Source organism: Oncorhynchus kisutch, linkage group LG21, assembly GCF_002021735.2.
Source record: "Oncorhynchus kisutch isolate 150728-3 linkage group LG21, Okis_V2, whole genome shotgun sequence".
Classification (NCBI taxonomy): Eukaryota; Metazoa; Chordata; class Actinopteri; order Salmoniformes; family Salmonidae; genus Oncorhynchus; species Oncorhynchus kisutch.
In genome coordinates, this window is record NC_034194.2 from 29,301,265 (window position 1) to 29,325,825 (window position 24,561).

The following is a 24,561-nucleotide window of genomic DNA, read 5'->3' on the forward strand; positions in this document are numbered from 1 at the left end:
GAGGGGAGTAGGACAGGAGTAGTAACACGGCCTGAGGGGAGTAGGACAGGAGTAGTAACAGGGCCTGAGAGGAGTAGGACAGGAGGAGTAACAGGCCCTGAGGGGAGTAGGACAGGAGTAGTAACAGGGCCTGAGAGGAGTAGGACAGGAGTAGTAACAGGGCCTGAGAGGAGTAGGACAGGGGTGAGGGGAGTAGGATAGGAGTAGTAACAGGGCCTGAGGGGAGTAGGACAGGAGTAGTAACACGGCCTGAGGGGAGTAGGACAGGAGTAGTAACAGGGCCTGAGAGGAGTAGGACAGGAGGAGTAACAGGCCCTGAGGGGAGTAGGACAGGAGTAGTAACAGGGCCTGAGAGGAGTAGGACAGGACTAGTAACAGGGCCTGAGAGGAGTAGGACAGGAGATGTAACAGGGCCTGAGGGGAGTAGGACAGGAATACTAACAGGGCCTGAGAGGAGGAGGACAGGAGGAGTAACAGGCCCTGAGGGGAGTAGGACAGGACTGGTAACAGGGCCTGAGAGGAGTAGGACAGGAGAAGTAACAGGGCCTGAGGGGAGTAGGACAGTAGTCGTAACAGGGCCTGAGAGGAGTAGGACAGGGGGGAGGGGAGTAGGACAGGAATATTAATAGGGTCTGAGGGGAGTATGACAGGAGTAGTAACAGAGCCAGAGAGGAGTAGGACAGGAGTAGTAACAGGGCCTGAGGGGAGTAGGACAGGACTAGTAACAGGGCCTGAGTGGAGTAGGACAGGGGGGATGGGAGTAGGACAGGAGTACTAACAGGGCCTGAGAGGAGTAGGACAGTAGTAGTAACAGGGCCTGAGGGGAGTAGGACAGGAGTAGTAACAGGGCCTGAGAGGAGTAGGACAGTAGTAGTAACAGGACCTGAGGGGAGTAGGACAGAAGTAGTAACAGGGCCTGAGAGGAGTAGGACAGGAAGTGTAACATGGCCTGAGAGGAGTAGGACAGGGATAGTAACAGGGCCTGAGGGGAGTAGGACAGGAGTAGTAACAGGACCTGAGGGGAGTAGGACAGGAGTAGTAACAGGGCCTGAGAGGAGTAGGACAGGAGTAGTAACAGGGCCTGAGGGGAGTAGGACAGGAGTAGTAACAGGGCCTGAGGGGAGTAGGACAGGAGTCGTAACAGGGCCTGAGAGGAGTAGGACAGTAGTCGTAACAGGGCCTGAGAGGAGTAGGACAGGAGTAGTAACAGGGCCTGAGGGGAGTAGGACAGGATTAGTAACAGGGCCTGAGAGGAGTAGGACAGGAGTAGTAACAGGGCCTGAGTGGAGTAGGACAGTAGTCGTAACAGGGCCTGAGGGGAGTAGGACAGGAGTAGGAACAGGGCCTGAGAGGAGTAGGACAGGAAGAGTAACAGGGCCTGAGAGGAGTAGGACAGGAGGAGTAACAGGGCCTGAGGGGAGTAGGACAGGAGTAGTAACAGGGCCTGAGGGGAGTAGGACAGGAGTAGTAACAGGGCCTGAGAGGAGTAGGACAGGAGGAGTAACAGGCCCTGAGGGGAGTAGGACAGGAGTAGTAACAGGGCCTGAGAGGAGTAGGACAGGAGCAGTAACAGGGCCTGAGAGGAGTAGGATAGGAGTAGTAACAGGGCCTGAGAGGAGTAGGACAGGGGGGAGGGGAGTATGATAGGAGTAGTAACAGGGCCTGAGAGGAGTAGGACAAGGGTGAGGGGAGTAGGATAGGATAGGAGTAGTAACAGGGCCTGAGAGGAGTAGGACAGGATAGTAACAGGGCCTGAGAGGAGTAGGACAGGAGAGGTAACAGGGCCTGAGGGGAGTAGGACAGGAGTAGTAACAGGGCCTGAGGGGAGTAGGACAGGAGTAGTAACAGGGCCTGAGAGGAGTAGGACAGGAGGAGTAACAGGCCCTGAGGGGAGTAGGACAGGAGTAGTAACAGGGCCTGAGAGGAGTAGGACAGGAGCAGTAACAGGGCCTGAGAGGAGTAGGATAGGAGTAGTAACAGGGCCTGAGAGGAGTAGGACAGGGGGGAGGGGAGTATGATAGGAGTAGTAACAGGGCCCGAGAGTTGTAGGACAGGATAGTAACAGGGCCTGAGAGGAGTAGGACAGGAGTAGTAACAGGGCCTGAGAGGAGTAGGACAGGAGTAGTAACAGGGCCTGAGGGGAGTAGGACAGGAGTAGTAACAGGGCCTGAGGAGAGTAGGACAGGAGTTGTAACAGGGCCTGAGGGGAGTTGGACAGGAGTAGTAACAGGACCTGAGGGGAGTAGGACAGAAGTAGTAACAGGGCCTGAGAGGAGTAGGACAGGAGGTGTAACAGGGCCTGAGAGGAGTAGGACAGGGAGGGTAACAGGGCCTGAGGGGAGTAGGACAGGAGTAGTAACAGGACCTGAGGGGAGTAGGACAGGAGTAGTAACAGGGCCTGAGAGGAGTAGGACAGGAGTAGTAACAGGGCCTGAGGGGAGTAGGACAGGAAGAGTAACAGGGCCTGAGGTGGGTATGGCAGGAGTGGTAACAGGTCCTGAGGGGAGTAGGACAGGATAATTAACAGGGCCTGATTGGAGTAGGTCACGGGAAGGGGAGTAGGACAGGAGGAGTAACATGGCCTGAGGGGAGTAGGACAGGACTAGTAACAGGGCCTGAGAGGAGTAGGACAGGAGTAGTAACGGAGCCTGAGTGGAGTAGGACAGGAGTAGTATCAGGGCCTGAGGGGAGTAGGACAGGAGTAGTAACAGGGCCTGAGAGGAGTAGGACAGGAAGAGTAACAGGGCCTGAGAGGAGTAGGACAGGAGTAGTAACAGGGCCTGAGAGGAGTAGGACAGGGGTGAGGGGAGTAGGATAGGAGTAGTAACAGGGCCTGAGAGGAGTAGGACAGGATAGGAACAGGGCCTGAGAGGAGTAGGACAGGAGTGGTAACAGGGCCTGAGGGGAGTAGGACAGGAGTAGTAACACGGCCTGAGGGGAGTAGGACAGGAGTAGTAACAGGGCCTGAGAGGAGTAGGACAGGAGGAGTAACAGGCCGTGAGGGGAGTAGGACAGGAGTAGTAACAGGGCCTGAGAGGAGTAGGACAGGACTAGTAACAGGGCCTGAGAGGAGTAGGACAGGGGGGGAGGGGAGTAGGATAGGAGTAGTAACAGGGCCCGAGAGGAGTAGGACAGGATAGTAACAGGGCCTGAGAGGAGTAGGACAGGAGTAGTAACAGGGCCTGGGGGAGTAGGACAGGAGAGGTAACAGGGCCTGAGGGGAGTAGGACAGGAATACTAACAGGGCCTGAGAGGAGTAGGATAGGAGTAGTAACAGGGCCTGAGAGGAGTAGGACAGGGGGGAGGGGAGTAGGATAGGAGTAGTAACAGGGCCCGAGAGGAGTAGGACAGGATAGTAACAGGGCCTGAGAGGAGTAGGACAGGAGTAGTAACAGGGCCTGAGAGGAGTAGGACAGGAGTAGTAACAGGGCCTGAGGGGAGTAGGACAGGAGTAGAAACAGGGCCTGAGGAGAGTAGGACAGGAGTAGTAACAGGACCTGAGGGGAGTAGGACAGGAGTAGTAACAGGGCCTGAGAGGAGTAGGACAGGAGGTGTAACAGGGCCTGAGAGGAGTAGGACAGGGATAGTAACAGGGCCTGAGGGGAGTAGGACAGGTGTAGTAACAGGGCCTGAGAGGAGTAGGACAGGAGTAGTTACAGGGCCTGAGGGGAGTAGGACAGGAAGAGTAACAGGGCCTGAGGTGGGTAGGGCAGGAGTGGTAACAGGTCCTGAGGGGAGTAGGACAGGATAATTAACAGGGCCTGATTGGAGTAGGACAGGAAGAGTAACAGGGCCTGAGAGGAGTAGGACAGGAGGAGTAACATGGCCTGAGGGGAGTAGGACAGTAGTAGTAACAGGGCCTGAGAGGAGTAGGACAAAAGTAGTAACAGGGCCTGAGAGGAGTAGGACAGGGGTGAGGGGAGTAGGATAGGAGTAGTAACAGGGCCTGAGGGGAGTAGGACAGGAGTAGTAACACGGCCTGAGGGGAGTAGGACAGGAGTAGTAACAGGGCCTGAGAGGAGTAGGACAGGAGGAGTAACAGGCCCTGAGGGGAGTAGGACAGGAGTAGTAACAGGGCCTGAGAGGAGTAGGACAGGACTAGTAACAGGGCCTGAGAGGAGTAGGACAGGGGGGAGGGGAGTAGGATAGGAGTAGTAACAGGGCCGAGAGGAGTAGGACAGGATAGTAACAGGGCCTGAGAGGAGTAGGACAGGAGTAGTAACAGGGCCTGAGGGGAGTAGGACAGTAGTCGTAACAGGGCCTGAGGGGAGTAGGACAGGAATACTAACAGGGCCTGAGAGGAGTAGGACAGGAGGAGTAACAGGCCCTGAGGGGAGTAGGACAGGACTGGTAACAGGGCCTGAGAGGAGTAGGACAGGAGAAGTAACAGGGCCTGAGGGGAGTAGGACAGTAGTCGTAACAGGGCCTGAGAGGAGTAGGACAGGGGGAGGGGAGTAGGACAGGAATATTAATTGGGTCTGAGGGGAGTATGACAGGAGTAGTAACAGGGCCTGAGTGGAGTAGGACAGGGGGGATGGGAGTAGGACAGGAGTAGTAACAGGGCCTGAGAGGAGTAGGACAGTAGTAGTAACAGGGCCTGAGGGGAGTAGTACAGGAGTAGTAACGGCCTGAGAGGAGTAGGACAGTAGTAGTAACAGGACCTGAGGGGAGTAGGACAGAAGTAGTAACAGGTCCTGAGAGGAGTAGGACAGGAAGTGTAACATGGCCTGAGAGGAGTAGGACAGGGATAGTAACAGGGCCTGAGGGGAGTAGGACAGGAGTAGTAACAGGACCTGAGGGGAGTAGGACAGGAGTAGTAACAGGGCCTGAGAGGAGTAGGACAGGAGTAGTAACAGGGCCTGAGGGGAGTAGGACAGGAGTAGTAACAGGGCCTGAGGGGAGTAGGACAGGAGTCGTAACAGGGCCTGAGAGGAGTAGGACAGTAGTCGTAACAGGGCCTGAGAGGAGTAGGACAGGAGTAGTAACAGGGCCTGAGGGGAGTAGGACAGGATTAGTAACAGGGCCTGAGAGGAGTAGGACAGTAGTCGTAACAGGGCCTGAGAGGAGTAGGACAGGAGTAGTAACAGGGCCTGAGGGGAGTAGGACAGGAGTAGTAACAGGGCCTGAGGAGAGTAGGACAGGAGTAGTAACAGGACCTGAGGGGAGTAGGACAGGAGTAGTAACAGGGCCTGAGAGGAGTAGGACAGGAGGTGTAATAGGGCCTGAGAGGAGTAGGACAGGGATAGTAACAGGGCCTGAGGGGAGTAGGACAGGAGTAGTAACAGGGCCTGAGAGGAGTAGGACAGGAGTAGTAACAGGGCCTGAGGGGAGTAGGACAGGAAGAGTAACAGGGCCTGAGGTGGGTAGGGCAGGAGTGGTAACAGGTCCTGAGGGGAGTAGGACAGGATAATTAACAGGGCCTGATTGGAGTAGGACAGGAAGAGTAACAGGGCCTGAGAGGAGTAGGACAGGAGGAGTAACATGGCCTGAGGGGAGTAGGACAGTAGTAGTAACAGGGCCTGAGAGGAGTAGGACAGAAGTAGTAACAGGGCCTGAGAGGAGTAGGACAGGGGTGAGGGGAGTAGGATAGGAGTAGTAACAGGGCCTGAGGGGAGTAGGACAGGAGTAGTAACAGGGCCTGAGGGGAGTAGGACAGGAGTAGTAACAGGACCTGAGGGGAGTAGGACAGAAGTAGTAACAGGGCCTGAGAGGAGTAGGACAGGAGGTGTAACAGGGCCTGAGAGGAGTAGGACAGGGAGGGTAACAGGGCCTGAGGGGAGTAGGACAGGAGTAGTAACAGGACCTGAGGGGAGCAGGACAGGAGTAGTAACAGGGCCTGAGAGGAGTAGGACAGGAGTAGTAACAGGGCCTGAGGGGAGTAGGACAGGAAGAGTAACAGGGCCTGAGGTGGGTATGGCAGGAGTGGTAACAGGTCCTGAGGGGAGTAGGACAGGATAATTAACAGGGCCTGATTGGAGTAGGACAGGGGAGGGGGAGTAGGACAGGAGGAGTAACATGGCCTGAGGGGAGTAGGACAGGACTAGTAACAGGGCCTGAGAGGAGTAGGACAGGAGTAGTAACGGGGCCTGAGTGGAGTAGGACAGGAGTAGTATCAGGGCCTGAGGGGAGTAGGACAGGAGTAGTAACAGGGCCTGAGAGGAGTAGGACAGGAAGAGTAACAGGGCCTGAGAGGAGTAGGACAGGAGGAGTAACATGGCCTGAGGGGAGTAGGACAGTAGTAGTAACAGGGCCTGAGAGGAGTAGGACAGGAGTAGTAACAGGGCCTGAGAGGAGTAGGACAGAGGTGAGGGGAGTAGGATAGGAGTAGTAACAGGGCCTGAGAGGAGTAGGACAGGAGTAGTAACAGGGCCTGAGGGGAGTAGGACAGGAGTAGTAACACGGCCTGAGGGGAGTAGGACAGGAGTAGTAACAGGGCCTGAGAGGAGTAGGACAGGGGGGAGGGGAGTAGGATAGGAGTAGTAACAGGGCCCGAGAGGAGTAGGACAGGATAGTAACAGGGCCTGAGAGGAGTAGGACAGGAGTAGTAACAGGGCCTGAGGGGAGTAGGACAGGAGAGGTAACAGGGCCTGAGGGGAGTAGGACAGGAATACTAACAGGGCCTGAGAGGAGTAGGACAGGAGGAGTAACAGGCCCTGAGGGGAGTAGGACAGGACTGGTAACAGGGCCTGAGAGGAGTAGGACAGGAGAAGTAACAGGGCCTGAGGGGAGTAGGACAGTAGTCGTAACAGGGCCTGAGAGGAGTAGGACAGGGGGGAGGGGAGTAGGACAGGAATATTAATGGGGTCTGAGGGGAGTATGACAGGAGTAGTAACAGAGCCAGAGAGGAGTAGGACAGGAGTAGTAACAGGGCCTGAGGGGAGTAGGACAGGACTAGTAACAGGGCCTGAGTGGAGTAGGACAGGGGGGATGGGAGTAGGACAGGAGTAGTAACAGGGCCTGAGAGGAGTAGGACAGTAGTAGTAACAGGGCCTGAGGGGAGTAGGACAGGAGTAGTAACAGGGCCTGAGAGGAGTAGGACAGTAGTAGTAACAGGGCCTGAGGGGAGTAGGACAGTTCTCTCTCTCTCTCATCAGATGAATGTTAGAGTGACCTAAGCAGGCTCCTTTTAATCACAGTCTTAAAGGGGCAACCAGCAGTTGGTACATCTATTTTGGACTTTTACATTAATGATATATACCCATTGATTCTTGAAGATGTAACTTAAACATTGAGCTCCAAATGTATTGGGACAGTGACACAATGTTTGTAGTTTTGGCTCTGTACTCAGCACTTTGGATTAGAAGTAATACATGACTATGAGGTTAATGTACAGATTGCCAGCTTTAATATTGGGGTTTTTTCAAACATATCGGGTTCACTTTCTTTAGGGGACCAAAAGAAATGGGGAAAATGTACTTATATGTGTATTAAAGTCGTCCAAAGTTTAGTATTTGGTCCAAGTCAGTTGTGTCTAAATAAAATCTGTATAAACCTTTAATGAACTTTAACTCTGGAAAGCCTAAAAGCGTTTGAAGCCTTCAATCCAACCTGCCATTGTAGTGACTTACAAACTAGTACTACCTTGAAAAGTGTAAGCCTCTGTTTGTGAGGGGAGTCTACCTAATATTGGCAGGTTTTTACAGTGTTTAAAGGGTTTAATGTGACCGTAGGGAAAGCATCCAGACGTTCGTTACACTCAGACACAGAGCTGGTATAAGAGATTATACAAGGCTTTGATACACTCTCATTAACACATAGTCAGACATCCACACAGCAGTCACAGTTGGTCACCGTGTCGTGGTTATGATAAAAGTTCCCACTGTCCCCAGCCACAGGGTAGGTAGAAGGAGCGCTACAGCCACAGATCTAGGATCAGTTTACCCTCTCCAGTGTCCCTGCAGAGGTGAAGTCTGTACGAGTTTAAAGCTGTCCTCTGTGGTCTCCCCAGGGATCCGGCTAGCTCCGATGTCACAGAGAGAACACTGTTAATTAGCCGTGAAAGTCTGCAGAGGGCAGAGCTGCATTAATTAGCATAAATGAGCGAGCAAATTAGCGATTGAATGTGTTCCATGCAATATAGGAGTAAGGAGGGAAGTTATCTTCAGTTAGAATATTAGCATGTTAGCGAGCTAACGCATTAAAGCCCCAAGCATGTTTGCCTTTGTGTACAGTATGTTGCTATTTCATTTGTGTTTGTATTTGGTAGTTGGGAGTGGTGTATGCTGGTGGGGGGGTATGTGTTTTAGTCGTACGCCTGAGCTGTTCAGCTGTATGACAGAGGGATTTTACCACAGAGGGAGATAGGTGTGTGCACATGCACGTGTGTGCGCCTGTCGGTGTGTGTGTGTGTGTGCGTGTGTGTGTGTGTGACAGTCGTTAGTTCTGTGTGCCTGTGCAGTTGAGAGAGGCTAATTGGCCGCTTGTGTTAGCGTTTATTTCCCTGGATACCCCGCTATGGAGATCATTGATCAAAGGATGCTGGTTTAGTGTGTGTGTGTGTGTGTGTGTGTGTGTGTGTGTGTGTGTGTGTGTGTGTGTGTGTGTGTGTGTGTGTGTGTGTGTGTGTGTGTGTGTGTGTGTGTGTGTACGTGTCTGTGCAAGTGATGTGTATGATTTAAAGGGAGCATGTCCGTCAGGAGAGCTGGAGGGTTTGAAGTGTCAAATGCAGCTTTTATTCAGCTTCATGCACCTGATTACTGCATATAGAAATGCTATTCGATGTTTGAGTGATTTTAAATCGGGAAGCTAGAAGCACTTATTAGTTATTACATTATCCTTTGCCTCTGGGTTGTACAATTGATCAAACAGTTGTACGATTGATCACACACACAAACGCTGTAAGTGCACCAGAGTATGGATTGTAGGGTGACTCAGTGTGTGTCATCGGTCCTTATAGTCTGGGATTGAAACAGCCTTTGTCCCTGAGATTGATTTCAGTGGCCCTCTAATTTAGACACACACACACCCCACATAACTGGGGAGGAAGGGTTTATGGTAGTACCTGGAACGGAGCGTACTTAACTGTGTAAAACACATCAAACACATAGTTTGATCCCATTCACTCCCTTCCAGCCATATTATGAGCCGTCCTCCCCTCAGCAGCCTCCTGTGACACACACACGCACACGCACACACACACACGCACACACTGATCGAATGAGGGAATGTGTCGATGGCTGAAAATGTGAATGGTGAAACATCTCCCATCAGGTTACACTAGTGATCAATCAGCAGGTTACACTAGTGATCAATCAGCAGGATACACTAGTGATCAATCAGCAGGATACACTAGTGATCAATCAGCAGGATACACTAGTGATCAATCAGCAGGATACAGCCTGTCTGCTTCTGTTAGCAGCAGCTCTGGAGATGAACAGGTTTTAACTCTAATGGGTTTAGCTCTTCAACCTAACACTCAGCTAAACGTACACACCATACTACAAAACTGACAAGATTAAACATGTTGTCTTCCAGTATTTCTACTCTCTCTGGCTGTTATCTCTGTCATCTTGTCATCCTGCAGGTCAGAAGTGGGAAGAGGGCTTCGCCAGGTATTTGAGTAGTGAGGGTATACTAAAACAGATATAGTTTAGGGCTGATCCCAATTAGTATGACTGGTCAATTGTTTGGTCTTTAGGCTTTCGACCAAGATTATTTAAATTGAACAGTAACAAATAGAGATTGTCTTAGTTGAGCAGTAACAAATAGAGATTGTCTTAGTTGAGCAGTAACAAATAGAGATTGTTTTAGTCAAACAGTAACAAATATAGATTGTCTTAGTTGAGCAGTAACAAATATAGATTGTCTTAGTTGAGCAGTAACAAATAGAGATTGTCTTAGTTGAGCACTAACAAATAGAGATTGTCTTAGTTCAGCAGTAACAAATAGAGATTGTCTTAGTTGAGCACTAACAAATAGAGATTGTCTTAGTTGAGCAGTAACAAATAGAGATTGTCTTAGTTGAGCACTAACAAATAGAGATTGTTTTAGTTGAGCAGTAACAAATATAGATTGTCTTAGTTGAGCAGTAACAAATAGAGATTGTCTTAGTTGAGCAGTAAAAAATAGAGATTGTTTTAGTTGAGCAGTAACAAATAGAGATTGTCTTAGTTGAGCAGTAACAAATAGAGATTGTTTTAGTTGAGCAGTAACAAATAGAGATTGTCTTAGTTGAGCAGTAACAAATAGAGATTGTTTTAGTTGAACAGTAACAAATAGAGATTGTCTTAGTTGAGCAGTAACAAATAGAGATTGTCTTAGTTGAGCAGTAACAAATAGAGATTGTCTTAGTTGAGCAGTAACACATAGAGATTGTCTTAGTTGAGCACTAACAAATAGAGATTGTCTTAGTTGAGCAGTAACAAATAGAGATTGTCTTAGTTGAGCACTAACAAATAGAGATTGTCTTAGTTGAGCAGTAACAAATAGAGATTGTCTTAGTTGAGCACTAACAAATAGAGATTGTTTTAGTTGAGCAGTAACAAATATAGATTGTCTTAGTTGAGCAGTAACAAATAGAGATTGTCTTAGTTGAGCAGTAACAAATAGAGATTGTTTTAGTTGAGCAGTAACAAATAGAGATTGTCTTAGTTGAGCAGTAACAAATAGAGATTGTTTTAGTTGAACAGTAACAAATAGAGATTGTCTTAGTTGAGCAGTAACAAATAGAGATTGTCTTAGTTGAGCAGTAACAAATAGAGATTGTCTTAGTTGAGCAGTAACAAATATAGATTGTCTTAGTTGAGCAGTAACAAATAGAGATTGTCTTAGTTGAGCACTAACAAATAGAGATTGTCTTAGTTGAGCACTAACAAATAGAGATTGTCTTAGTTGAGCACTAACAAATAGAGATTGTCTTAGTTGAGCAGTAACAAATAGAGATTGTCTTAGTTGAGCACTAACAAATAGAGATTGTCTTAGTTGAGCAGTAACAAATAGAGATTGTTTTAGTTGAGCAGTAACAAATAGAGATTGTTTTAGTTGAGCACTAACAAATAGAGATTGTCTTAGTTGAGCAGTAACAAATAGAGATTGTCTTAGTTGAGCAGTAACAAATAGAGATTGTCTTAGTTGAGCAGTAACAAATAGAGATTGTCTTAGTTGAGCAATAACAAATAGAGATTGTCTTAGTTGAGCAGTAACAAATAGAGATTGTCTTAGTTGAGCAGTAACAAATAGAGATTGTCTTAGTTGAGCACTAACAAATAGAGATTGTCTTAGTTGAGCAGTAACAAATAGATATTGTCTTAGTTGAGCAGTAACAAATAGAGATTGTCTTAGTTGAGCAGTAACAAATAGAGATTGTCTTAGTTGAGCAGTAACAAATAGAGATTGTTTTAGTCAAACAGTAACAAATATAGATTGTCTTAGTTGAGCAGTAACAAATATAGATTGTCTTAGTTGAGCAGTAACAAATAGAGATTGTCTTAGTTGAGCACTAACAAATAGAGATTGTCTTAGTTGAGCAGTAACAAATAGAGATTGTCTTAGTTGAGCACTAACAAATAGAGATTGTCTTAGTTGAGCAGTAACAAATAGAGATTGTCTTAGTTGAGCACTAACAAATAGAGATTGTTTTAGTTGAGCAGTAACAAATATAGATTGTCTTAGTTGAGCAGTAACAAATAGAGATTGTCTTAGTTGAGCAGTAACAAATAGAGATTGTCTTAGTTGAGCAGTAACAAATAGAGATTGTTTTAGTTGAGCAGTAACAAATAGAGATTGTCTTAGTTGAGCAGTAACAAATAGAGATTGTCTTAGTTGAGCAGTAACAAATAGAGATTGTCTTAGTTGAGCAGTAACAAATAGAGATTGTCTTAGTTGAGCAGTAACAAATATAGATTGTCTTAGTTGAGCAGTAACAAATAGAGATTGTCTTAGTTGAGCAGTAACAAATAGAGATTGTCTTAGTTGAGCAGTAACAAATAGAGATTGTCTTAGTTGAGCAGTAACAAATAGAGATTGTTTTAGTTGAGCAGTAACAAATAGAGATTGTTTTAGTCAAACAGTAACAAATAGAGATTGTTTTAGTTGAGCACTAACAAATAGAGATTGTCTTAGTTGAGCAGTAACAAATAGAGATTGTCTTAGTTGAGCAGTAACAAATAGAGATTGTCTTAGTTGAGCAGTAACAAATATAGATTGTTTTAGTTGAGCAGTAACAAATAGAGATTGTTTTAGTCAAACAGTAACAAATAGAGATTGTTTTAGTTGAGCACTAACAAATAGAGATTGTCTTAGTTGAGCAGTAACAAATAGAGATTGTCTTAGTTGAGCAGTAACAAATAGAGATTGTTTTAGTTGAGCAGTAACAAATAGAGATTGTTTTAGTTGAGCACTAACAAATAGAGATTGTCTTAGTTGAGCAGTAACAAATAGAGATTGTCTTAGTTGAGCAGTAACAAATAGAGATTGTCTTAGTTGAGCAGTAACAAATAGAGATTGTCTTAGTTGAGCAGTAACAAATAGAGATTGTCTTAGTTGAGCAGTAACAAATAGAGATTGTCTTAGTTGAGCAGTAACAAATAGAGATTGTCTTAGTTGAGCAGTAACAAATAGAGATTGTCTTAGTTGAGCAGTAACAAATAGAGATTGTTTTAGTTGAGCAGTAACAAATAGAGATTGTCTTAGTTGAGCACTAACAAATATAGATTGTCTTAGTTGAGCAGTAACAAATAGAGATTGTCTTAGTTGAGCAGTAACAAATAGAGATTGTCTTAGTTGAGCACTAACAAATAGAGATTGTCTTAGTTGAGCAGTAACAAATAGAGATTGTTTTAGTTGAGCAGTAACAAATAGAGATTGTCTTAGTTGAGCAGTAACAAATAGAGATTGTCTTAGTTGAGCAGTAACAAATAGAGATTGTCTTAGTTGAGCAGTAACAAATAGAGATTGTTTTAGTCAAACAGTAACAAATATAGATTGTCTTAGTTGAGCAGTAACAAATAGAGATTGTCTTAGTTGAGCAGTAACAAATAGAGATTGTCTTAGTTGAGCAGTAACAAATAGAGATTGTCTTAGTTGAGCAGTAACAAATATAGATTGTCTTAGTTGAGCAGTAACAAATCGAGATTGTCTTAGTTGAGCAGTAACAAATAGAGATTGTCTTAGTTGAGCAGTAACAAATATAGATTGTCTTAGTTGAGCAGTAACAAATAGAGATTGTCTTAGTTGAGCAGTAACAAATAGAGATTGTCTTAGTTGAGCAGTAACAAATAGAGATTGTCTTAGTTGAGCAGTAACAAATAGAGATTGTCTTAGTTGAGCAGTAACAAATATAGATTGTCTTAGTTGAGCAGTAACAAATATAGATTGTCTTAGTTGAGCAGTAACAAATAGAGATTGTCTTAGTTGAGCAGTAACAAATAGAGATTGTCTTAGTTGAGCAGTAACAAATAGAGATTGTTTTAGTCAAACAGTAACAAATATAGATTGTCTTAGTTGATCAGTAACAAATATAGATTGTCTTAGTTGAGCAGTAACAAATAGAGATTGTTTTAGTTGAGCAGTAACAAATATAGATTGTCTTAGTTGAGCAGTAACAAATAGAGATTGTCTTAGTTGAGCAGTAACAAATAGAGATTGTCTTAGTTGAGCAGTAACAAATAGAGATTGTCTTAGTTGAGCAGTAACAAATAGAGATTGTCTTAGTTGAGCAGTAACAAATAGAGATTGTCTTAGTTGAGCACTAACAAATAGAGATTGTCTTAGTTGAGCACTAACAAATAGAGATTGTCTTAGTTGAGCACTAACAAATAGAGATTGTCTTAGTTGAGCAGTAACAAATAGAGATTGTCTTAGTTGAGCACTAACAAATGTATATATTTGCGCCCATCTCAGTGAACTAATCCATCACGGAGGCCTAGACTGAAAGCCAATTTATGCTTGATCCAGAAATGTGGTGGGAGGCTCCAGATTGAGGGTGTGAGCCTCCAGAGGGCAAATCCAGCTCCGTACCACATCGCCATGTACCTCCCAATTTTGTAACAATGCAGAGGATAGCACCGCATTGACATGATTGGTTGACGGTAGGTGGGGGCGGTACATCCTGTAGAAAACACAAACTCACTTCCTTGACAACAGCTCTGCACTACTCTGCGAAGCACAAGAAGAATGAATGGCCTGACGTCTGCCGAGGCAGTATCACAGTAAATGCTGCTTGGCCAATGCAGACTTCAGATTGACCATGCACCCAGATGCACAATGCACTTCTTCTCTCCCGCCAATTTGTGCACATTCATTGTTTCATAACTTCATTGTGTGAATTGTTTGATTGATAGTGTATATCAATTCCCCATGACATATATCACCAATAGTACATTTATCGTTAATTCCTGTAATTTCTCATCCACAATGTTTGGTTACTTTGGTTACGATAATTTCTGTTAATGCATTCAATATTATCTTCCCGTTATCATTGTCGGAGTGGACACATTGTTTGCAGAGCGCACAACCTATGCTACACTTGTGAGAAACAAGTTTTGGTTTATTTCATTTGCGAATTTTGTCAATTTAGTCATTGTCTTTTGTTTGGAGTTCTCCTGTCAATGTTGAGTAAGGACGAGTAGGCATAGAAGTAGACCTATAGGCTACCTGACCTGATTATACATAGAAGTAGACCTATAGGCTACCTGACCTGATTATACATAGAAGTAGACCTATAGGCTACCTGACCTGATTATACATAGAAGTAGACCTATAGGCTACCTGACCTGATTATACATAGAAGTAGACCTATAGGCTACCTGACCTGATTATACATAGAAGTAGACCTATAGGCTACCTGACCTGATTATACATAGAAGTAGACCTATAGGCTACCTGACCTGATTATGCATAGAAGTAGACCTATAGGCTACCTGACCTGATTATGCATAGAAGTAGACCTATAGGCTACCTGACCTGATTATGCATAGAAGTAGACCTATAGGCTACCTGAACTGATTATACATAGAAGTAGACCTATAGGCTACCTGACCTGATTATACATAGAAGTAGACCTATAGGCTACCTGACCTGATTATACATAGAAGTAGACCTATAGGCTACCTGACCTGATTATACATAGAAGTAGACCTATAGGCTACCTGACCTGATTATACATAGAAGTAGACCTATAGGCTACCTGACCTGATTATACATAGAAGTAGACCTATAGGCTACCTGACCTGATTATGCATAGAAGTAGACCTATAGGCTACCTGACCTGATTATGCATAGAAGTAGACCTATAGGCTACCTGACCTGATTATACATAGAAGTAGACCTATAGGCTACCTGACCTGATTATACATAGAAGTAGACCTATAGGCTACCTGACCTGATTATACATAGAAGTAGACCTATAGGCTACCTGACCTGATTATACATAGAAGTAGGCCTATAGGCTACCTGACCTGATTATACATAGAAGTAGGTCTATAGGCTACCTGACCTGATTATACATAGAAGTAGGCCTATAGGCTACCTGACCTGATTATACATAGAAGTAGACCTATAGGCTACCTGACCTGATTATACATAGAAGTAGGCCTATAGGCTACCTGACCTGATTATACATAGAAGTAGACCTATAGGCTACCTGACCTGATTATACATAGAAGTAGGCCTATAGGCTACCTGACCTGATTATACATAGAAGTAGACCTATAGGCTACCTGAGCTGATTATACATAGAAGTAGACCTATAGGCTACCTGACCTGATTATACATAGAAGTAGGCCTATAGGCTACCTGACCTGATTATACATAGAAGTAGGCCTATAGGCTACCTGACCTGATTATACATAGAAGTAGACCTATAGGCTACCTGACCTGATTATACATAGAAGTAGGTCTATAGGCTACCTGACCTGATTATACATAGAAGTAGGTCTATAGGCTACCTGACCTGATTATACATAGAAGTAGACCTATAGGCTACCTGACCTGATTATACATAGAAGTAGACCTATAGGCTACCTGACCTGATTATACATAGAAGTAGACCTATAGGCTACCTGACCTGATTATACATAGAAGTAGACCTATAGGCTACCTGACCTGATTATACATAGAAGTAGACCTATAGGCTACCTGACCTGATTATACATAGAAGTAGGCTTATAGGCTACCTGACCTGATTATACATAGAAGTAGGCCTATAGGCTACCTGACCTGATTATACATAGAAGTAGACCTATAGGCTACCTGACCTGATTATACATAGAAGTAGGCCTATAGGCTACCTGACCTGATTATACAAAGAAGTAGACCTATAGGCTACCTGACCTGATTATACATAGAAGTAGGCCTATAGGCTACCTGACATGATTATACATAGAAGTAGACCTATAGGCTACCTGACCTGATTATACATAGAAGTAGACCTATAGGCTACCTGACCTGATTATACATAGAAGTAGGCCTATAGGCTACCTGACCTGATTATACATAGAAGTAGACCTATAGGCTACCTGACCTGATTATACATAGAAGTAGGTCTATAGGCTACCTGACCTGATTATACATAGAAGTAGGTCTATAGGCTACCTGACCTGATTATACATAGAAGTAGACCTATAGGCTACCTGACCTGATTATACATAGAAGTAGACCTATAGGCTACCTGACCTGATTATACATAGACGTAGACCTATAGGCTACCTGACCTGATTATACATAGAAGTAGGTCTATATGCTACCTGACCTGATTATACATAGAAGTAGACCTATATGCTACCTGACCTGATTATACATAGAAGTAGACCTATAGGCTACCTGACCTGATTATACATAGAAGTAGGCCTATAGGCTACCTGACCTGATTATACATAGAAGTAGACCTATAGGCTACCTGACCTGATTATACATAGAAGTAGACCTATAGGCTACCTGACCTGATTATACATAGAAGTAGACCTATAGGCTACCTGACCTGATTATACATAGAAGTAGACCTATAGGCTACCTGACCTGATTATACATAGAAGTAGACCTATAGGCTACCTGACCTGATTATACATAGAAGTAGACCTATAGGTTACCTGACCTGATTATACATAGAAGTAGGCCTATAGGCTACCTGACCTGATTATACATAGAAGTAGGCCTATAGGCTACCTGACCTGATTATACATAGAAGTAGGTCTATAGGCTACCTGACCTGATTATACATAGAAGTAGACCTATAGGCTACCTGACCTGATTATACATAGAAGTAGACCTATAGGCTACCTGACCTGATTATACATAGAAGTAGGCCTATAGGCTACCTGACCTGATCATACATAGAAGTAGGTCTATAGGCTACCTGACCTGATTATACATAGAAGTAGGTCTATAGGCTACCTGACCTGATTATACATAGAAGTAGGTCTATAGGCTACCTGACCTGATTATACATAGAAGTAGGTCTATAGGCTACCTGACCTGATTATACATAGAAGTAGGCCTATAGGCTACCTGACCTGATTATACATAGAAGTAGACCTATAGGCTACCTGACCTGATTATACATAGAAGTAGGTCTATAGGCTACCTGACCTGATTATACATAGAAGTAGGTCTATAGGCTACCTGACCTGATTATACATAGAAGTAGACCTATAGGCTACCTGACCTGATTATACATAGAAGTAGACCTATAGGCTACCTGACCTGATTATACATAGAAGTAGACCTATAGGCTACCTGACCTGATTATACATAGAAGTAGACCTATAGGCTACCTGACCTGATTATACATAGAAGTAGACCTATAGGCTACCTGACCTGATTATACATAGAAGTAGGCCTATAGGCTACCTGACCTGATTATACATAGAAGTAGACCTATAGGCTACCTGACCTGATTATACATAGAAGTAGACCTATAGGCTACCTGACCTGATTATACATAGAAGTAGACCTATAGGCTACCTGACCTGATTATACATAGAAGTAGGCCTATAGGCTACCTGACCTGATTATACATAGAAGTAGACCTATAGGCTACCTGACCTGATTATACATAGAAGTAGACCTATAGGCTACCTGACCTGATTATACATAGAAGTAGGCCTATAGGCTACCTGACCTGATTATACATAGAAGTAGGCCTATAGGCTACCTGACCTGATTATACATAGAAGTAGGTCTATAGGCTACCTGACCTGATTATACATAGAAGTAGACCTATAGGCTACCTGACCTGATTATACATAGAAGTAGACCTATAGGCAACCTGACCTGATTATACATAGAAGTAGGCCTATAGGCTACCTTACCTGATTATACATAGAAGTAGGTCTATAGGCTACCTGACCTGATTATACATAGAAGTAGGTCTATAGGCTACCTGACCTGATTATACATAGAAGTAGGTCTATAGGCTACCTGACCTGATTATACATAGAAGTAGGTCTATAGGCTACCTGACCTGATTATACATAGAAGTAGGACCTATAGGCTAACTGACCTGATTATACATAGAAGTAGACCTATAGGCTACCTGACCTGATTATACATAGAAGTAGGTCTATAGGCTACCTGACCTGATTATACATAGAAGTAGGTCTATAGGCTACCTGACCTGATTATACATAGAAGTAGGCCTATAGGCTACCTGACCTGATTATACATAGAAGTAGGTCTATAGGCTACCTGACCTGATTATACATAGAAGTAGGTCTATAGGCTACCTGACCTGATTATACATAGAAGTAGGTCTATAGGCTACCTGACCTGATTATACATAGAAGTAGGACCTATAGGCTAACTGACCTGATTATACATAGAAGTAGACCTATAGGCTACCTGACCTGATTATACATAGAAGTAGGTCTATAGGCTACCTGACCTGATTATACATAGAAGTAGGTCTATAGGCTACCTGACCTGATTATACATAGAAGTAGGCCTATAGGCTACCTGACCTGATTATACATAGAAGTAGGCCTACAGGCTACCCGACCTGATTATACATAGAAGTAGGCCTACAGGCTACCTGACCTGATTATACATAGAAGTAGGCCTATAGGCTACCTGACCTGATTATACATAGAAGTAGGTCTATAGGCTACCTGACCTGATTATACATAGAAGTAGGTCTATAGGCTACCTGACCTGATTATACATAGAAGTAGACCTATAGGCTACCTGACCTGATTATACATAGAAGTAGGCCTATAGGCTACCTGACCTGATTATACATAGAAGTAGGCCTACAGGCTACCCGACCTGATTATACATAGAAGTAGGCCTACAGGCTACCTGACCTGATTATACATAGAAGTAGGCCTATAGGCTACCTGACCTGATTATACATAGAAGTAGGCCTACAGGCTACCTGACCTGATTATACATAGAAGTAGGCCTATAGGCTACCTGACCTGATTATACATAGAAGTAGGTCTATAGGCTACCTGACCTGATTATACATAGAAGTAGGCCTACAGGCTACCTGACCTGATTATACATAGAAGTAGGTCTATAGGCTACCTGACCTGATTATACATAGAAGTAGGCCTACAGGCTACCCGACCTGCGCGTAAATGTAGACATATAAATGTTCCCATTTGGAGATCTGATTGTATTTCTGATTGGCCTAACGCACCACCACTAATGACCTGTGGAGCTTTTCAAAGTAATGTTTTCTTCACCTCGAGCAAGCAAACAAGGTTTGTTTTTACATCCATTGAGAATTGCAATAGTTCCAATCATTCCAGTTCTCTCCCTTTCGATTACCACTCAGCGTGAAAGGGAAAAATGTCATCTGTCAAATGTCATGCTCTGATCTAATGGAAACGTCATCTGGCCTATCTGATTACTTCTTATCAGTACTTGACTTGGACTGAAATAGGGTATGGTGCTCATTTTGGGTGCTGGTACTGTTTATATTTAGGTGCAGGAACAGGAGCAGATCCACAATACTATTGATTCTATAAGAGGAACAGGAGCTCAAGCAGTAGAACATTTGAGGTGCTGGTACTCGGCTCTGGTGAGCTCCTGCCCAAGTCAAGCACTGCTTCTTATCCCTTGTGCAAATAGCCTCCAGCTGTGTCTGTCCCGAGCTCACTGGTCCAGGAAACGGAGGGCCCAGAATATTTTATACAATGTTGCAAGTTCGCTAGCAAAAGCTTCAGGCTGTAACCAAGTTAATAGTTGATACAATGTTTCAAATTGGTTGCAGACAGGCCATGCGTAGCCAATGTGATTCATAGGATATTTATTTTCATCAGGATATGTTCTACCTGCAGGCTGCAATGTTTTTATTTATTGGCTTCATGTAGGCTGTATCAACATAGTAGACAATGGCAATAGAAGTTACTTTTTAGGTTTGTGTCATTTTCATTTAGATTTGAATAGAATTTTGATTAACCACATGACAATGATTTTGAGATATGAAGACCTTATTATAAATTAAATGAAACTGTTTCACGGAAATGTGCAGGTGAAAACAATAACTGGCACACAGATCGGTAGAAATGGTAAGATAAATTGTCATTCCATAGGAGAAAAGTTGCTGACTCCTCTTGTAGCCTATTACCGGCAACTTCAGGAGAGTAATGGCAGAATCTGCAAAAGGTCAACAGGAGCGGGAGGAGAATAGTTGGGCCAGGTTTTTTTCTTCTGGTTATCTAGATCTCTGGCGCCCTCTTGAGGCATTTATTTATTTCATAAAACCGTCAACTTAAAGCATCAGACAAGCTCAATACATATTGTTGATTTTATTAAAACACATAGGGTGTGCATATATGGAAAAATACACTTTTAAAACAGACAACATTTGGTCGGTCAAGATTTTTTTGAGTTGGGGACAGCCCCACTACAGTCCAACCAGCTACCTTCTGTAACATGTTGTGTGTTTGTGTGTGTTCCCACAGGTCAGATCTCGGTAGATGGCTTTGCCAAGTACCTGAGTAGTGAAGAAAACAGCATCATCCCCCCAGAGAAGCTGGACCAGAGTGAAGACATGACCCTACCACTGCCTCATTACTTCATCAACTCCTCCCACAACACATACCTCACAGGTAGGCCTATTCTTTAATGTCTTTATTTTTTGTACTGTGATAACTAATAAGTAACACATGATCATATATGGTTGTTTGACACTTTCAAAGTGAATCAAATTCAGCCAGTGGGGTTCCTTTCTGTCCTGTGCACCTCAGGTGCTTATCCAAACAGCACCCTCAAAATTTCTTCAGACTGGAATTCAGGCTGACTAGCCTATGGCAGCAATAATCTATTCAAATTTATTCCGGGGAGGGGGAGTGTGTGAAAATCTCTCAAGTGAATCAAATTTCTCCCACAAGGGGAATATTACATTTCTGTAATAGGCTAGTGTCAAATAATGAAAATAGAAATGGTCATCAAAATTGTTTAATAGTTATAAAAACAGTTCTAATAAATGCAACACTTGGATAATAGATGAAGATACTCCAAACTTGTTGATTCATTTTTTATCCATCACGTATTGAATGAATTATAGTACATAAAAAATAGTTTTTGGTGGGAATTCAGGTATTACATTTATTGTAAAATGTCCCTGTTTTTTAAATATTTTTAGAATGCAGTCATATATACATTTTCTAATTGTATCAGGTATTTATATTATATTTTGTGTTAAAATAATGAAAATGGTATGCGCCTCATTTTCTTAAATACTCTGGGTCTATTTGCATATATGACAACATTTACATAAAGGGGTGGAACAGGGCTGCAACAACAAACACTTGTTCTGTCTACCCAACCTGAACTCACCTGTTCTGTCTACCCAACCTGCACTCACCTGTTCTGTCTACCCAACCTGCACTCACCTGTTCTGTCTACCCAACCTGCACTCACCTGTTCTGTCTACCCTACCAGCACTCACCTGTTCTGTCTACCCAACCTGCACTCACCTGTTCTGTCTACCCAACCTGCACTCACCTGTTCTGTCTACCCAACCTGCACTGACCGGTTCTGTCTACCCTACCTGCACTGACCTGTTCTGTCTACCCAACCTGCACTCACCTGTTCTGTCTACCCAACCTGCACTGACCGGTTCTGTCTACCCTACCTGCACTGACCTGTTCTGTCTACCCAACCTGAACTCACCTGTTCTGTCTACCCAACCTGCACTCACCTGTTCTGTCTACCCAACCTGCACTGACCTGTTCTGTCTACCCTACCAGCACTAATCTGTTCTGTCTACCCAACCTGAACTCACCTGTTCTGTCTACCCAACCTGCACTCACCTGTTCTGTCTACCCAACCTGCACTCAGCTGTTCTGTCTACCCAACCTGAACTCACCTGTTCTGTCTACCCTACCTGCACTCACCTGTTCTGTCTACCCAACCTGAACTCACCTGTTCTGTCTACCCAACCTGCACTCACCTGTTCTGTCAACCCAACCTCCACTCACCTGTTCTGTCTACCCAACCTGCACTGACCTGTTCTGTCTACCCAACCCGCACTCACCTGTTCTGTCTACCCAACCTGCACTCACCTGTTCTGTCAACCCAACCTGCACTCACCTGTTCTGTCTACCCAACCTGCACTCACCTGTTCTGTCTACCCTACCTGCACTCACCTGTTCTGTCTACCCTACCAGCACTCACCTGTTCTGTCTACCCTACCTGCACAAACCTTTTCTGTCTACGCTACCAACACTCACCTGTTCTGTCTACCATACCAGCACTCATCTGTTCTGTCTACTCTACCTGCACTCACCTATTCTGTCTACCCAACCAGCACTCACCTGTTCTGTCTACCCTACCTGCACAAACCTTTTCTGTCTACCCTACCAGCACTCACCTGTTCTGTCTACCCAACCTGCACTCACCTGTTCTGTCTACCCTACCAGCACTCACCTGTTCTGTCTACCCAACCTGAACTCACCTGTTCTGTCTACTCTACCTGCACTCACCTTTTCTGTCTACCCTACCTGCACTCACCTGTTCTGTCTACCCTACCTGCACTCACCTGTTCTGTCTACTCTACCTGCACTCACCTGTTCTGTCTACCATACCAGCACTCACCTGTTCTGTCTACTCTACCTGCACTCACCTGTTCTGTCTACCCTACCTGCACTCACCTGTTCTGTCTACCATACCAGCACTCACCTGTTCTGTCTACTCTACCTGCACTCACCTGTTCTGTCTACTCTACCTGCACTCACCTTTTCTGTCTACCCTACATGCACTCACCTGTACTGTCTACCCTACCAGCACTCACCTGTTCTGTCTACCCTACCTGCACTCACCTGTTCTGTCTACCCTACCAGCACTCACCTGTTCTGTCTACCCTACCTGCACTCACCTATTCTGTCTACCCTACCTGCACTCACCCGTATTGTCTACCCTACCAGCACTCACCTGTTCTGTCTACCCTACCAGCACTCACCTGTTCTGTCTACCCTACCTGCACTCACCTGTTCTGTCTACCCTACCTGCACTCACCTGTTCTGTCTACCCAACCTGCACTCACCTGTTCTGTCTACCCTATCTGCACTCACCTGTTCTGTCTACCCTACCTGCACTCACCTGTTCTGTCTACCCTACCTGCACTCACCTGTTCTGTCTACCCTACCTGCACTCACCTGCTCTGTCTACCCTACCAGCACTCACCTTTTCTGTCTACCCTACCAGCACTCACCTGTTCTGTCTACCCTACCACCACTCACCTGTTCTGTCTATCCTACCAGCACTCACCTGTTCTGTCTAGTCTGCCTCATTAATTACTGTTTTTGTCACATTCTCTTGCATAATTTAACAAGAGTTGCAATAGCAGGATACCATTGGATCAACATGTTTACACCGATCTAAACATACTTTACATTGTTTGCGAGATCAGACATAATACTTTTAACTATAATTTGAGTTCATTTCTGGAAGTTGCTTTCATTTCAACGCTTTTAATTTGTAAACATTTCACTGTATCAAATTATTACTTTTTTCCAATTCAACAAAAAACAAACACCCTTTAAAATAAAGTTATCTTTCTTCTCTTTCTTGTGATGTAAGAGTCGAGATGATGTGTTAAATCCCAGACGAAGTAGCGTTCTTATAGACAATGTATTCTATTAAGCCAATTTCTGTCATCGGGGTGTGTTTGACAGGGCAATACGAAAACACTTCCGCCACCGTGACTTTAACAGGTAAAAATGACCCAAGCAAGAGTATGAAAGAGTACCACGGGAATAGAATGAGAGCAATCAATCCGGCGAGATTTAATTGCACCCCTCAAACACCCCGGAAATTCAGTGAGGAGCTCAGGGGTGCCTTCTGAAGTGACACACACACACATACCCACATACACTCACAGACACAGTGGTAATATGCGGTGGTAATACGATGCTGATGTAGAGAGAACTGCTTTGTTAATGGAGAAAGTGCTCTGCTCTGTGGAATGTAGTGCTGCTCGTAACTCTAATGACTAATGTGCCTAATGAGAGCGTGAGATGTGTGGGAATGTCTCGTCTTGACACAGTAGGAAGAGAATAAATTAGTTAAATCATGTGGTTAACTGTCTTTAAAAAAAGAATCTGTTAAGTGTTTTGTGTGTGTGTGTGTGTGTGTGTGTGTGTGTGTGTGTGTGTGTGTGTGTGTGTGTGTGTGTGT

The 24,561-nt window shown here is 44.5% G+C and overlaps 1 protein-coding gene across 1 annotated transcript in view; it reads left to right on the forward strand.

Annotated features, from left to right (window-relative positions):
- LOC109884894 (1-phosphatidylinositol 4,5-bisphosphate phosphodiesterase beta-1) overlaps window positions 1-24,561 on the forward strand; it is a 241,621-nt gene that overhangs the window by 149,600 nt on the left and 67,460 nt on the right. Inside the window, exon 6 of the mRNA XM_031800167.1 lies at window positions 20,740-20,990. Within this exon, the coding sequence (XP_031656027.1) occupies window positions 20,740-20,990 (251 nt within the window). The remainder of the gene's footprint in view (window positions 1-20,739; window positions 20,991-24,561) is intronic.